This window comes from Mustela lutreola, chromosome 5, assembly GCF_030435805.1.
Source record: "Mustela lutreola isolate mMusLut2 chromosome 5, mMusLut2.pri, whole genome shotgun sequence".
Lineage (NCBI taxonomy): Eukaryota > Metazoa > Chordata > Mammalia > Carnivora > Mustelidae > Mustela > Mustela lutreola.
In genome coordinates, this window is record NC_081294.1 from 152,242,364 (window position 1) to 152,258,066 (window position 15,703).

Here is a 15,703-nt window from a genome sequence, read left to right on the forward strand (position 1 = left end):
ACTGGCTAAGTCATCATAGCTACAATCCATGCCACAAGACTGTTGGAATATTGTACATGTTGCTTGTGGAAGTTATTATATTTGAAATACTGTAAATGTTGCTTCAATAAGCGCAAGACGTAAGAAAATACTTGTAAATATATTTAAAGGGAAGATGTAAAATGTCATTCTCAATATAATCTCAAAAAATGTTCAAAAATTCACATGCACAAGGCAAAGACTGGAATAAATTATTGAACTGGCTAATTAACCTTGACCCTCTGGGTGATATATAAATAGGCTACTATAACCTTCACAACCTTGCAACTTGTTTTCAAGGGGTCTAAGTTACTTTAAAAAGAAAGTTGTTTTAAATGAAAAAATTTCTCCTATGAATATTTACACCAAAAAAGCACTTAAGAATGGAATCAGAACTCCGGGGTTATGTTTTTTCCCCTGGGGGGGGGCACTCGGCGCAGTTTCAGACGTACATCGTAGCCTCGGAGCACAGCCAGATGAAAGGACAGCAGCTGCAGCGGGATCACACTCAGGATACCCTGGAGGCAGTCGACCGTGTGGGGCAGTTCGATCGTCTTGTACGCGAACTTGGAACTCTCAGTGTCGTCTCTGGAGCACAGGATAATCGGGCGACCCTACAGCCAAGAAGTAGGATCACAACACGCAGGTGGTCTCAGAAGGAATCACCCCTCACCTACAGCCGCGTTTCTGGGATCAACCTCATGGCCACGATCACAGTGATCTCTTGCTTTTGTTGCAGTTACGGGGGAGGTGATGCGCACAGCTGGCTCAAAGGACAGAGTGTTGGAAGCCGTTGGGTGAGTTTCTCTCCCTTCCCTAGTAGGGTGATCGCCAGCCTGTGGAATTCATTCAGCACCCACCTGTTGAGTGGCTTCCATGTGCCTTGCCAAGGGCAAGGGGTAGAGAAAAAACCATAAACCAGCCAATCAATAACTAATGATGAATTCTAGATAAGCGCCGCAGAGGCAACAAAACACGGTAATATGATCAGAAGACACAGGGGAGGAACAGCCAGCGCCAAGGCATGGAAGCAGAGATCAGCTTGGCATGAGGGCGAAAGAGAAGGAAGGGGCCAGGGGGTGCAGGCTTTGGTTGCTCTTGTTTTATGGGAAGCCACCGGAGGGTTTTAAGCAAGGAAGTAAAGTGGTTTGTGTTTTATAACTTCTGTCTGGCTACTTGTTTTATAACTTCTGCTGAGCCAGGCATGGTGGCAGCTGGCTGAAGGGTATTGTTGGATATTTTACCTCCCTGTACCTTCACAAGCCCTCCCAGAATGAATCCCTGGGGAGCTCTGTATCCCCCGCCTCCAGGCAGCTCCATACTGGGGCTCCGGGACAGCTTGGGCCAATCTGGGTCACAAGGTGTCCCTGAGGAGCCGTCGTGCTCATGGCCACAGGCTGGACAGTCATTTCTGAATGTGTGTTCCACTCATGAGGGGTAGTGTAGTCAAGCCTGCTTAGCATCAGGCCCGCTTATAATCTGTGTATGGAAGAGGACAGGAGAGAAGGGACCCCAGCCCATCTGAGACCCTTCACCTGGCGGGCTGTGACCTGCTGCAGGGCGTTCTGGCATTTGGCAAAGCAAGGGTCCTTCATGATGACCATGATGACGGGCATCTGCTTATCGATCAGTGCCAGGGGTCCGTGCTTCAGCTCCCCAGCCAGGATGCCTTCCGAGTGCATATAGGTTATCTCCTTAATTTTCTGGGGAAACACAAGTTGGGGTCCGTGTGACACTGGGCAGATGGGGCAGATGGGGGGGGGGGGCTGGAGTAGATGGCCAGAGGAGAGGAAGGGGAGCTAGGGGAGGGAGGACTCCAGAACGCAGGGAGCTGAGGGCTGCAGGGCAGATGAATGGGTGAAGTGGCCAACACCTCGGGGCCTAGGGCCACAGCATGCACAGAGCCCAGCACACAGCCTATGTCCCAGACCACCCCCAGCATAGCCGCCATCTTGGATAGACAAGTCAGATTTGGCTCAAGAGCTGATTTGGCTCTCCCCTTCCACTCTCTGTCCGGGCCCCATGGCCTCCCCACAGTCACAATTTGTAATGGCAACATTGCATTCTGTCTAGATATAGCTTCCTTCAATTATCTGATGGGTTGTTTCCCCCAATTCTAGACCATTAATAACTTCCAAAGCGTTCTTTCAACTTACTCACCAGGAAAAATCACACACACACTGGACTGTTATTGGAATTTTCCCCGATGTTTATGGAGATCCATTTCTATTCAGTTACCATTAAACCTATGTCACTGAATGGGTGAGTGTCAAAAGAAACATTTCTCAACTCCCCTACAACTATTTATTTTGGTGGTGGGGGGCACTGTTGGGAGTATAGCTCCACTGGGGATGGGAATGCTGTAGACAGCTGGAGTGCCAGCCCCCAGGAGACCACAGAAGGGCCATTGATGTGCCCCAACCGCGGAGTAAAAGCTTCTTTCTTCCCGTGAAGACTGACTCGGAGATACAGCTGAATATGCATCTTTTACCAGGACACTGGGGCACAGCAGCTGAGACCCCCTTATCCCGCACCAGGCGACAGAGGCATGGGGGAGAGGCAAGTAGACTCCACCCAGGTCTTGCTCCTATTGTGCCCCCCCCCCACCCCACTGACCCCAGAAGCAGCATGCCCAGCCCTTTACTTGCTTTGGCAGGGATCAGAGCCTGCCCAGGAAGCATGTGGAATTTGGAGCTCACTGCCACTGGCGCCAACTCCAGCTCATGCACCTTGCCTCCCACTCACCCCTACTGCTTGTAAAACTCTCAGATGCAGGTGATGGGGAAGGATCAGGGACTTGCTCCCTAGGAAGAGGAGCGGAACCAAGCTGGGCCAGGGATGGTGCCCTTGGCTTGGGTCCCGAGTGCCCTCTCACGAGTGATGCTGTCTCCCATCTACTCTGGTTGGGCACTCCCATCCATGAGCAGCAAGCAGAGACTAGACTCAGCCCCTGGACAGCACCGCCCAACCCCTTGGTAGCCCCGCCATCCTGGCACCTGCCCAAGCTCCATCAGCTCTTGGGCTCCCAGTTACCAATTAAAAAAAAAAAAAAAAAAAAAAAAAAGCAGGCTGGTTTTCAAAGCTCATTCTGTTAGGATCTCTAGCTCCCTTTGGAAGTTTGAGGGCTAATAGGGATACTCTGCAGAGAGCCCTCATGCAGGGGCTGGTGGGCGGTGATGGGGAAGGGGAGGCTCACCAAAGCTCCTTCCAGGCACGTGGCATAGTTATAGCCCCGACCCATGACCAGGAGTGACCTCTGTGTGTACAGCTCCAGGGCCAGGTCGTGAATCTTCTCATCCAGCGACAGCACTTCCTTGATCAGCCCTAAATCGCAACAAATACAGCAGAGGCGATGCCAGTCATACAGATTTCATAGCACGATTCACACAGAAAAATCATGGCGTGTAAGACAGAGTTTAGGAACTCCCACCACTTGATGCACTTGGCTTCCTCACATTAGTTCCAAAGGATTTTAAACGTAGATTATGGGAAGTAACTTGGTGATTAGCCAGGATTTTGTTTATGTTCATACTTTCTTAAGCTTGTAAGGTGATCAGGAAGGCGTTATTTCTAGCTCCATTTTATAGGTGAGGCAACTGAGGCTCAGGGCTGACACCCCCAATTAATGTCCTATGCCCCCACCCAGTCCACCTGCTAGGGACAACACCAGTGTAGGTTGGACCAAAGTTTCCCAATCTTTTTGGTCTCAAGACCTCTTTGCACTCTTAAAAATGATTGTGAATCCATAAGACACTCAGCTTCTGTTGGTTCTATCAGTACTTACCAGATTAGAAACTGAGAAAATTAAAGATATTTTTATTCATTCATTTAAAAATCACAATAACCCCATTATACACTTTTAAAAGTTAGTGAGAGTAATGGTGCTGGTTTATATATTTTTTAATTTTTTTTTTTAGATTTTATTTATTTATTTGACAGAGAGAAAGAGAGTAGGCAGAGAGGCAGGCAGAGGGAGAGAGAGAGAGAGAGAAGCAAGAAGGCTCCTTGCTGAGCAGAGAGCCCGATGCGGGGCTCGGTCCCAGGACCCTGAGATCACGACCTGAGCCAAAGGCAGAGGCTTAACCCACTGAGCCACCCAGACACCCCACTGGTTTATATTTTTATAAATCTTTTTAAATGCCTGACTCTGTAATAAAGACATTAGATCCTCACACCTTTTCCCTCATTCAACCTGTTGTGATATGCTCTTTTGGTTGAAGTATAGGAAGAAAATTCAACCTCACAGAGTTTTATAGTTGGAGAAGGAAGAAACATTTACATTACTTTTTCAGATAATCGTGGATGTGTTTCTCTGATATTATATCAGACTCAAGAAATGGTAATGTCTTTTCTTTTAAATTAATTTATTTAAGTAATCTCTGCACCCAACTTGGGCTTGAACTTGAGTCACTGAGATGAGTCACATGCTCTACTCACTGAGCCATCCAGGTGCCCCAAGAAACAGTAATTTCTTAAAAGAGTAGTTGCCAATGTAGACTCTGAAATCACATCCATAAACATTTCCTACATTGTGACATTAAAATATCAGTCTAGGGCCCCTGGGTGGCTCAGTGGGTTAAGCCTCTGCCTTCGGCTCAGGTCATGGTCTCAGGGTCCTGGTATCGAGCCCCACATCCGGCTCTCTGCTCAGCGAGGAACCTGCTTCCTCCCCCCCCCGCCTCTACCTGCCTCTCTGCCTACTTGTGATCTCTGTCTGTCAAATAAATAAATAAATAAAAATCTAAATCCCAGGGTCCTGGGATCGAGCCCCACATGGGGCTCTCTGCTCAGGGGGTGCCTGCTTCCCTTTCTCTCTGCCTGCCTCTCTGCCTACTTGGGTTCTCTCTCTCTGTCAAATAAATAAAAAAAAACTTTAAAAATATCGGTCTATCTTGCACTTATCTAAAGGGAGGTTTTACACATGTGTACTTTTGTAACATCACACATTGGCCATTTGGAAAATGTAGGTTCACTACATTATGCAAATTTTCTAAAAATGGACACATTTCATCATAAAATGTTTTTTTAAGAAATGACATATGTTCAAATCACCACGGCCTGATCAGAGATGCCTTTAAGTGGTGGGAAGGGGTTAAGTTCACACTCACCAGCTACAAGATTTCCCAGATACTGAATTTCACTAGAAAGCCTAAAGTTTATCACTGGCAAGAGATACTGTCAGTTTTTCTTCTTGAAGTGTCAGGCGAACTTTGCTCCTTTTTGAGAAAACGTCTGTCACATACTCAAGTTGCTACTCTAACAATCCCAGGGTGCTTGTCTTGGAAACAACCATCACACTCTCCAGGGTGCTTTATGCACACTTCCCATTTTGTCAAAGAGAACATATAAAATTTTGCAATTTACTAAGATTAATGCATTTTTCTGCATCGTGAAGGACATCTTTGTAAGCGAAGCTTGGTGCATGGCGGGGTGTGCTACGGTGCCAACGGTCGCCACCACTGCCTTTGCAAATGTCCACACAGCAAAAAAGGCAAACGTAAATATAATAAATATGCAATATATACAAAATATATATACAATAAACTTACAAATATAAAATATAATAAACACATATTATATTTATATAAATATAAATATGATAAACATACATAATATACATAAATATAATAAATATTTTTATTATAAATAGTGTTTACGGTGAGACTAGCACTAGGACTGCAGACCACATCTTGGGAACTGCTGACTTCAGTACTCAGGGTCGAGTACTGTTTTTACACCATTCATATCTGGCTTAAAGCGAAGAATTTTCTCATCCATATTTTCAGCCTGTTGAGTTGGCCAGATTCAAATCTTTGGGCTTTGTAAGGTTAGATGGTGATTTTCCTTCACCGCCCTTTCTGGGATTTGCCCCTGGCTCCTAGGAAGGACCCAGTCCTTCCCTGTCTCTGGGAGGAACTGCCTCCCAGCCTCATAACCAGACTGTCTAGGCTTCTCCTTGTCCAGGGGTGAGGTCTATTTCATTTCACGCTCCCAGGGCTGCACAAAGAACACACACTAGGTCTTTCTGCATCCCTGGAGCACAAGTGTCCGAAGGAAAGGCACTCCCAAGATAGCACACGGGGCAGGAAACTCTACTGGGCCCTGATCCCTGTGTGGTGAATGATTGCAGAAACCATGTTCTCCCCAAAGAGTCTGAGATTCTGGGTCATAGACACAGGATATCATAGACTACCACAGATGGGACCTAGCAAAAGAGGGGAGTTGGGTGAGACTGAAGGAATAACCTGGGAGAGGAAAAGACTCAAGGTCCTTTGTTCCTTCTCAGATATTTGCTGAGTACCTGTCCTGCCTGCACACCAGGCATCCAGCAGTGATGCTGATGGATAGGGTGGTATACTCGCAGGGCAGATACATCAGGTGGGAGACAAGCTAGTACATGGGAGAACAGGTAATTTCAGATCATGCCATGTGCTCTAAAGAAAAGCAATGGGATAACATTTTGTAGCTGGGACAGGGGATTAGGTAGCATGGCCAGGAAGGGTCCCAGGGGGAGACATCTCAACTCAGACTCAAATGATGAGAAGCCATCAGCTGTGTGGAGAGCCAGAGGAAGAGGGTTTCTGTAGAGGACAGGGCCAGTACAAAGGCCCTGTGGTGGAAAGACCTTGGCACTGCTGAGCATCAGAAGGTCATGAGGTGGGGTGCCCAGGTGGCTCAGAGGGTTAAGCCTCTGCCTTGGGCTCAGGTCATGATCTTAGGGTCCTGGGATCAAGCCCTGCAACAGGCTCTCTGCTCAGCAGCTAGCCTGTTTCCCCCCGTCTCTCTCTGCCTACTTGTGATCTTTTTCTCTGTGTCAAATAAATAAATAAAATCTTAAGAAAAATAAAAAAGAAGGTCATGAGGCATCCCAGGGAGGGAGGGAGGAAGTAGAGTGGAGGTCAGAGGTGTCAGGGGCCCAGTGTGCAGGATTCTTAAGCCTGGTGGGGCAGTGTGGACTTTAATCTCAGCCCAGGGGGAGCTTCTGGAGGCATCTAGTGGTAACCAGGAAGTTTTCAGGAGGAAGAACTGATTAACAGCACTGTTAATGAGAGACAGTCATAAGGAAACTTTAGTTCTAGAACATACCAGGTAAAGACCGTAAGCCACAAATGATCTCTCGCCTTCTGTTTTGCAGTGAAATTCGGTCTTCGGACATCATCAAACCGAACATCACCAGGGAGATGAACTGACTTGTATAAGCCTGTGGATAAAATGGTGACTTAGGCAGAGCAGGGGTAAATGTGTGCTTGTGGACCACATGGGAACAAGCACATCACAGCCCACCCCACCCCCACACACCATGGCCCCCTACCACCCATCCGACCGAGGCCCTCTCCCAGGGCACAGGTGGGAGGTGCTGACCTTGGTACTGGCCACGCCGATCTCTGGCCCCGCGTTGATATGGACACCGCAGTCTGTCTCTCGGGAGATGGAGCTACCCACTGTGTTGGTGACGCCCACAGTCAGGGCCCGGCGGTCCTTACAATAGCGCAATGCCAGGAGGGTGTCTGCAGTCTCACCTGCCACATGGGTCCCCCCTTTCAGCCATGTGTTCCCAGGACCGTGGCTCTGCCAGCTCAAGCCCCCCGGCCCCCCAACTCATGTACTCTCACTCTTATGCGTGATCAGAGCCCTGGCACAGCTGGCACGTTCTCAGAAAGGAAAATCCATACTCGGCAATTTTTCCAGTTGATTCTCGGATTCAAGATTTGGCTACTCCTTATGTGGCAAGCACGTTCTCGTCGGTCATGGTTTCACTGAACTCCCATGGCAGCCCCATGTGAGTCATCGTCCCCCTTGAGGATAAGGTCCTCAGAGATGGAGGGAACCAGTACTGCCTTGTTCCCTCAGGTGACAGATGAGCCAACCCGTGTGCACCTGGCTCCCAGTGTCCTTACTAGGACTTTAAGCTGCCTTATTCAGAACGTGCTGAGATTTAACATTTAAAATGCACACATGCCCCGGGATGGCATTTCTCAAATACAACTTTTTTTTTTTTTTTTTTTAAGATTTTATGTATTTATTTGACAGAGAGACAGCCACAGAGGGAACACAAGCAGGAGGAGTGGGAAAGAGAGAAGCATGCTTCCTGCCGAGTGGGGAGCCTGATGCAGGGCTCAAGCCCAGGACCCTGAGATCACGATCTGAGCTGAAGGCAGACGCTTAATGGCTGAGCCACCAGGCACCCCTCAAATAGATCTTGTTTTAAAGCAGAACACTTCTTGCAGCCTGCTAGTTTGAATTCAAAATTACCTTTACAGTAAAGCTACTTAAAAAGGTTCACAAATAAGCCAGCCCAGGAACCCTGTATTTTTAAGTCCTGAAAGCTCGAACTAAAAGAAATATGATCCAGTCATCATAAAATTAAACCCATTGACATCCACGTGGCTACGGCTTTTCGGCTGTACCCGTGTGTCCCCATCTCCTTTTTGTCTTCAGATGTGTCTAGGGCACTGCCCGTCCTCAGCACCAGGGCTCAGGGCTATGACGCAGGGAGCCTGATGGCTCTCTCTTCATCAACCCCACTCCCCAGCGGTTTTTTGTTTTTGTTTTTAATTTAATGAGAAGGGCAGAACAAAACGAAACAAAATCCTTTAGACACGCGTTGCTTTTCCATTAAATCCGCCTCTTCTCTTTGGCTGACCGGTCCCACCCAATTCATGAAATATTCTGAGCCTCTAACATTGGCATCTGAAGTCATGGGGCAGCTCCTGGCAGCCAGACGGTGGGTGTGCCCATATTTGTTATTCTGAGTTTGTCATTGAAATGGAAAGGGCCTTAAAAATTCAAATTGGGGGCAGAGTTCAAAAGCAGGCTATTAGGGCAATGCTGTTAACGTTCATGGTGATAATGACATCGTGGTTATGTGTTTTTTTGTTGTTGTTTTGTTTTGTTTTTGGTTATGTGGGTTTTTTTTTCTTTTACCACTTAGAGATCCATCGTGAGATATTTATGAAACGACGCGATGTCTGGGATTGACTTCAAAATAACCCCGTGGAGGGGACAGGTTCATAAGGATCTGGATGGCACAGCTCTGCTGAGCTAATCATTGCCAAGGACGGGCGACTCCTTACGTGAAACTTCACTTTTACAGAGATTTGGAATTTTCCATAATTAAAATGTTTTTTAAAATCCTTCTAAAGGTTGTGGAGAGTCCAGGCATATGGCTATGAATCACCTCCCTGACTCTCTGCCCAGCCTGGCTAAGATGTAGTGAGCCCTACACCTGAGCACTCGAGCTCGCTCGCTTGCTCTCTCTCTCTCCCTCTCTCTCCTCTGCCTCCCCCTGCCGGGAAGCAAGGGAACTGCAAAGCACGCACATAGTCCTTGAAGTGACTCTCAAACCAGCAGAATTTGAAAGAACTTTCTCCTCTCTAAATCCACCCTGCACACACCTAAGCACTTAGGTGAGTGGTCCCTTAAGTCCAAACCTATCTTCCTTACCTGACTGGCTGATGAAAAAGCAAACGTCATCCCTGAACACCGGTGTGTTCCTGTCCAGAAAATCGCTCGCAAGTTCAACCATCACAGGGAGCTCTGTCAGCTCCTCCAAAACTTGCCGTGTCTGAAGTCAACAGGAATGGGGACCAAAATCAGTCACAGATGCTACAGAGACACAGGCAGCTGGGCTCCTGGGGACAGTTTATGAAGTGGCTGGGTTCAGAAGGCAAGGGAATTCCAGGGATGGCCCGGAGATAGGCTCTTGTGCCAACTCTCATGCTGGTTCACAGGCACCAGATTTGGAAGGTCGGACACCGTAGCATCTAAGACGCATCTTGTCCTCAGCCACCACTCCCTCCCCAGCACCATCAAGGACCCAGCACCAGGCACTTACAGCCACAGCCGCGTGGTAACTGGTTCCACAGCCAATCACAATCAGCCGGCGGCATCGCCGAATTTCCTTCAAGTGGTCCTTCAAGCCACCCAGGAGCACTGAGGGGCACACACAGACCATTAATGCTGACCGACCAGGGAGGCGCCCTGGCCCAGGGCACAGACAAAGGATTACCTGTGTTGGTCTCAAAATTCACCCGGCCTCTCATAGTGTTGAAAACAGACTCTGGCTGTTCGAAGATCTCCTTCTGCATAAATGCACTGAAGTTACCTGGTCAGATAGACATCAGCAAAACAGGTCAGTTTTAAGCAACTTGCATGACCACTGCTTAACTTGCAATTGGGGTAAAAAGCCGTTAAATAGTTACTTGGAGATGTGGAGGTCACTGTAGATTCTCAGGGGCCTCCCAGGGACTGTGGCCCCTAATGCTCACAGTGACAAGAGAGAGGGAAGCAGGTCAGATGAGATGACTACCATCAGTTGACATTTTGGACCGTGCAGCTGGAAGGAGCAAGGGCTATAAGCAGCAAATGTGTGGCTTCCCTTAGCAAGGCCAGAGGAAAGGAAAACGCCTTGCCTCCAAAAACAAACCTATTTAGGGATGTACAAATGAAGTAAGCCCAGAGAAACAGGCAACTGCCTTTTGAACAAATACTTTCCTAGCTTCTTTATTAAAGGGAAATGTTTTCTGGGGCTCCAGGGTGGCTCAGTTTATTAAGCATCTGCCTTTGGCTCAAGCTGTGATCCTGGGGTCCTGGGACTGAGCCCCACATCAGGCTCCCTGCTTAGCCTGCTTCTCCCTCTCCAGCTTCCCTTGCTCATGTTCTCCCTCCCTCTCAAATAAATAAATAAAACCTTAAAAAAAAGGAAAGAAAAGAAAAGATAAGCCTTTCTGCCACCCATGCTTTTCTAGGGCTCTGATCTGAACAGAAGTGGATGACGTCAAAGGGATGATCTGGCCACAGCAGGTTAAGGCCCCTGGCAAGTGCTGCACCTGAAGCTTTGGAGGTGTCCACAGACAGGGTGGGAACATTCTCTGGGATACACACACATGTGATGCCACACATGGCCATGTGCTCTGTCTGCCACCTTCAGCTGAGGATGGGCACCAAGAAGCAAAGAAGGCAAGTGAGGAAGGTCAGGGAAGGGCTCTCTGAGGGGCTGATGTTTCAGGGTAGAGAATTAGAAGGAGCCAGTCAGGGGTAATGACCCCCAGGTGAGCAAACTGTTGGCCGGCTGATGTCACCTTGAGGTGGCCTGAGAGGTGGGTGGGGTGTAGTGGGAAAAGGGTAAAGTGAGGTGGGGCCAGTCTGGGCGTGGGGCATTGTGGCTGTGGCAGGAAGTGTGGATTTTCTACTAAGAACAGTGAGATGCCACTGGAGGGCTTTAAGCAGCAGGATAAGAAGGTCTGACTCACATTCCTAAATGTTTACTCGGGCTGCCCAGTGGAAAAGGGGGTGTGGGGAGACAGGCTTTCCTTGGAAGGAGGAAGTAATGCTTGTTACTGCAGCCCTCTGGCCCACAGAAGAAATAACATCTGGGTGTCGGAATGTGTCCCAGAGAGTTGGTAAAGAGAGGTGGTGGACGGACTGGTCAGATCAAGCAGGGAGACTTGCTGCCTGGCTCTAGTCAGGAGCTCTCCAATGGCCGCAGCATGCAGGAGGGCTTTGATACCCATTCAGGGTAAGAGCAGAGTCTCAGGAGCTCCCCCATGGAGCAACCCCTCCTCCCCAAGGCCACTGCACACAGACCCTCAGAGGACACCTGCCTTTCATGATTTGCTGCAGTTCCATCTGCAAGGTCTGGATGGCTCGAGATGGGTCGTCACTGGCCGAACGCTTGACCCGATGAATGGAGAGTTTCCCATCAGCCACAGCGGCGATGTCGTCATCCTCGAGGAAGATGACGCGGTTGGTGTGTTCAATGATGGCGCTGGAGCAAGAGAAATGTCACGGATGGCGTCTGCGCTCGACCGTGAGGAGATGGCAGTCCCTGCCTCCCAAGTGTGGGTCCACATCAGGAGCATCGGAGGGCATTTTAGGAGGGAGAGGGACATCATCCTGTAAACCTTAAATCATACCTCCTTCCCTCACCCAGAATAATTGTGAAGCCCGTCCCACACATCCTATCATTTCATCTGTAAACACTGAAGCTTGTTTCTCTAAAAGCGAAGGATCATTTTTTAACTCAGATACCGCGATCACATCTAAAATCAGTAAGTTATTCCTTCATCTCATCAAAAATCCAGTCTGTTCAAATTTCCCCAGTAATCTCATAGATGTCCTTTTAGGACTGTTTTCTTCAAATCAAGATCCAGACAGTGTCACCTTTGAAGAACTGCTTGGCAACCAACACATTATTCTGAATCAGAATGGGAAAAAATGAAACATTTATCTTGCAGTTTCAAAATGATCTGGCTCTCAGAATAAGCCACTGTTTATGGAAGCAAGTGTCTCTTTCTAGAAGGAATATAGCTGGTAAGGAAGGAATGATGGCATTAGAAGAGTCAATTTGAGAACTCCTAATTATTTTATTTTTATTTTTTAAAAAGATTTTATTTATTTGAGAGAGAGAAGGAGTGCATGAACAGGGGGGAGTGACAGAGGAAGAGGGAGAAGAAGCAGGGTCTCTGCTGGGCAGGGAGCCTGACATGGGGCTCAATCCAAGGACCCCAAGAAAATGTTCTGAGCTGAAGGCAGACGATTAAGTGACTGAGCCACCCAGGTGCCCTGGACTCCTAATTATTAATCTTTCTGGGCAAGGGCTGTCAATGGCAGCTGAAACCAAGAGGTGAAAAGCAGAGAGCAGCTTTATAATGGATGGGTGACGCCGTCTGACATCTGAACCCTTCAATTGATCTTAACAGCACAAAAAGACAGATGATGATATACATATGCCTCCAGATGAAAGGACACACCACCACCTAGGAAGCAGTTTTGCCAAAAAAGTCAAACCCGAAGGAGATCGAGTTTCTAGACACCTGTGAACACCAGAGCACAGAAGTACGATGGGCAGGGGAACATGTGAAATGACACCACCAGGACTTCACTCAGCAAAATCCTGATAGCGGGAAAGTCATCAGGACAAGTGACTCGGTTTATTAACACAGGCGCATGAGCGTGTGTGCGCATACACACACACACACACACACACACACACACACACACACACCCTCTAAGGATAAAAGGGTGGTTTGAGGGGCGCCTGGGTGGCTCAGTTGGTTAAGCCGCTGCCTTCGGCTCAGGTCATGATCCCAGCGTCCTGGGATCGAGTCCCACATCGGGCTCCTTGCTCGGCGGGGAGCCTGCTTCTCCCTCTGCCTCTGCCTGCCACTCTGTCTGCCTGTGCTCGCTCGCTCTCCCTCTCTCTCTCTCTGATGAATAAATAAAATCTTTAAAAAAAAAAGGGTGGTTTGAGAGTAAAGTACAAAATATGTCCACCGATGAAATGTGGGGTCACTGTACTTCCTTTTATAAAAGTTTTGTCTGCATGGAAAATAATAATGATTTTTATCTTGCAAAATGGCAATACAAAGATTCTTTGTAAAAATAAATTGAGTTTGGGGTACCTGAGTGGCTCAGTTGGTTAAGCGTCTGCCTTTGAGTCAGGTCATGATCCCAGGGGTCCTGGGATCGAGCCCCACATCAGGCTCCTTGCTCATTGGGAAGCCTGCTTTTCTCTCTCCCTCTGGCACTCCCCCTGCTTGGGCTCACTCTCTCTTTGTCAAATAAATAAATAAAATCTTAACAGAAAATAAACTGACTTAGAAAAGTTGGTAGGTGAAAAAGCAAAAGTAATCAATGACACAAGCCGTGTTAAAAAAAAAAATGCACAAAGGTGGTGCTTATAGGATTCTGGGAAGGAAAAAACCCTCATCCTACCCAGTGCCACACCCACACATGTCCCGTGCATGAACTTTGTAACTCCTGATGCAAAGTTGAAGAGAGAAATGATCATGTTCTAAGACCCTGAGAGATGTGTCTCCAGACAGATGATTGGGAAGAAAGACAAGGCCACTGTCGCGGAGAAAAACACTTTACACAATATATACCCATTGTGTAAAAAGTCAAAAACACAGAGTGAGAGGGAGAAGATGGCCTGAGCCCATCTCCAAGAGATAAACACTGGTTACATCGCCCTGCCCTCCATGCAGAGTTTCAAACAGGCATCGATGTGTGCATGGACAGCAGTACGTTGAAAAAGAATCATTTTTATTTACGAAATGCATGGTAGCATAATCCCTTATTAACACTATTGACCCGGGATGACTGGGAGGCCAAAGAGATCTTTACATTTCTCTTTAATGATTCTCATACTAAAAAAGAATATATATGACAGAAAATTCATGAAGGAAAATGCAAAAATTAGAAAAGAAATGGATGTATTTGCTAAAGGATAAAAATGATGGTTCACATAATTATCTGGTTTGTTAATGCATATTTCTATAGAGCTCAGACCATAGAGCATGGATGTCTTGGTATCCCATATTTTCACCAACATTTCCCATGTAACTAATTTTAATGGAATCATAATTCTAAATAGTCTCGTTCCTAAGTGGATATATGGTGATATACATAACCTCTTTACAAACGTGGAGGTTTAGGAGATTTCACCCACACTTCCTAGTATTATAAATATAAGTGTCATGGGAAATATGTTGTTTAAATGTATATTACTTAATAGATACAGAGTTCTTGCATTTTGAAAAGACTAATATTTCTATTTTTCTTTTACATTTTGGGTATTCTTCCATAATATGTTCTTTATAATATTTCATGTTAATATGTTGGCCTCAAATTCATCTGTATTTTTGTTATTATTATATGCTTCATGACGAAATTCTAAATCATCACCCTATTGATATTATTGATCTTAATTAGAATAATGACATTTTTATTATGTCACAATAACATTATTAACACCTTTGGTTTATTTTTCTCATTTTTTTCTCTAGAGAACCATCTAGGATATATGGTATATTACGTAGCCAAAATCTTCTGTAATTGGGATTAAATTGTTTTTGAGGGTTTTGGAGGGGTGGGAGGGTTGGGTGAGCCTGGTGGTGGGTATTAAGGAGGGCATGTATCACATGGAACACTGGGTGTGGTGCATAAACAACGAATCTTGGAACACTGAAAAAAATAAAATTAAATTAAAAAAAAAAGAATAAACCATCAATCAATCCATCAATAATAAAATTTAAGGGGAAAAAAAAAGACTGTTGGCCCAGCAGCTAGATAGACCCAACATGGAATCCTCATTTCTGCCTCTTAATGAGATCATCCTGACAAAGTACTGCCTCTCCCCCCCAGCCTCCAGCACTGGGTACTGTGTTGTCCCTAAGGCTCCACCGGGTGCCTTCCTATCTGGGAGGGCGACCCCTCTCATTCTCACTTTGCAACAACAAACTGCTGGCTTTCTGGTCTATGCACCACACTCTGCAGAATCACCTCGTCAAGTTCCCCAAACCTAAACAAAGGAATCCTGAGGATTTTAATCATTAGCATCAAATTTACGGGTTAATTTAAGGAGAGTCAGTGTCTTTAAAAAATGGTTTCTAGGGACACGTGTGTGGGTGGCTCAGTTGGTTAAGCAGCTGCCTTTGGCTGAGGTCATGATCCCAGCGTCCTGGGATTGAGTCCCACATCAGGCTCCTTGCTCAGCGGGGAGCCTGCTTTTGCCTCTGCCTGCCATTCTGTCTGCCTGTGCTCACTCTCTCTGACAAATAAATTTTAAAAATCTTTTAAAAAAATAGTTTCTAATTATTCAAATACTTTTAAGCCAATTAACTTTTTAAAATAATATTTAGCCTTTTTACCCAGGTAGGGGGGACTCTCTCTATTGAAATCT

At 46.7% G+C, this 15,703-nt stretch overlaps 1 protein-coding gene across 1 annotated transcript in view; it reads right to left on the bottom strand.

Annotated features, from left to right (window-relative positions):
• GFPT2 (glutamine-fructose-6-phosphate transaminase 2) overlaps positions 1-15,703 on the bottom strand; it is a 42,879-nt gene that overhangs the window by 1,739 nt on the left and 25,437 nt on the right. Inside the window, exons 10-18 of the mRNA XM_059175950.1 lie at positions 11,622-11,785; positions 10,028-10,123; positions 9,854-9,951; positions 9,463-9,583; positions 7,381-7,538; positions 7,105-7,219; positions 3,215-3,342; positions 1,554-1,721; positions 471-632 (exon numbers count right to left, since the gene is read on the bottom strand). Of these exons, the coding sequence (XP_059031933.1) occupies positions 471-632; positions 1,554-1,721; positions 3,215-3,342; positions 7,105-7,219; positions 7,381-7,538; positions 9,463-9,583; positions 9,854-9,951; positions 10,028-10,123; positions 11,622-11,785 (1,210 nt within the window). The remainder of the gene's footprint in view (positions 1-470; positions 633-1,553; positions 1,722-3,214; positions 3,343-7,104; positions 7,220-7,380; positions 7,539-9,462; positions 9,584-9,853; positions 9,952-10,027; positions 10,124-11,621; positions 11,786-15,703) is intronic.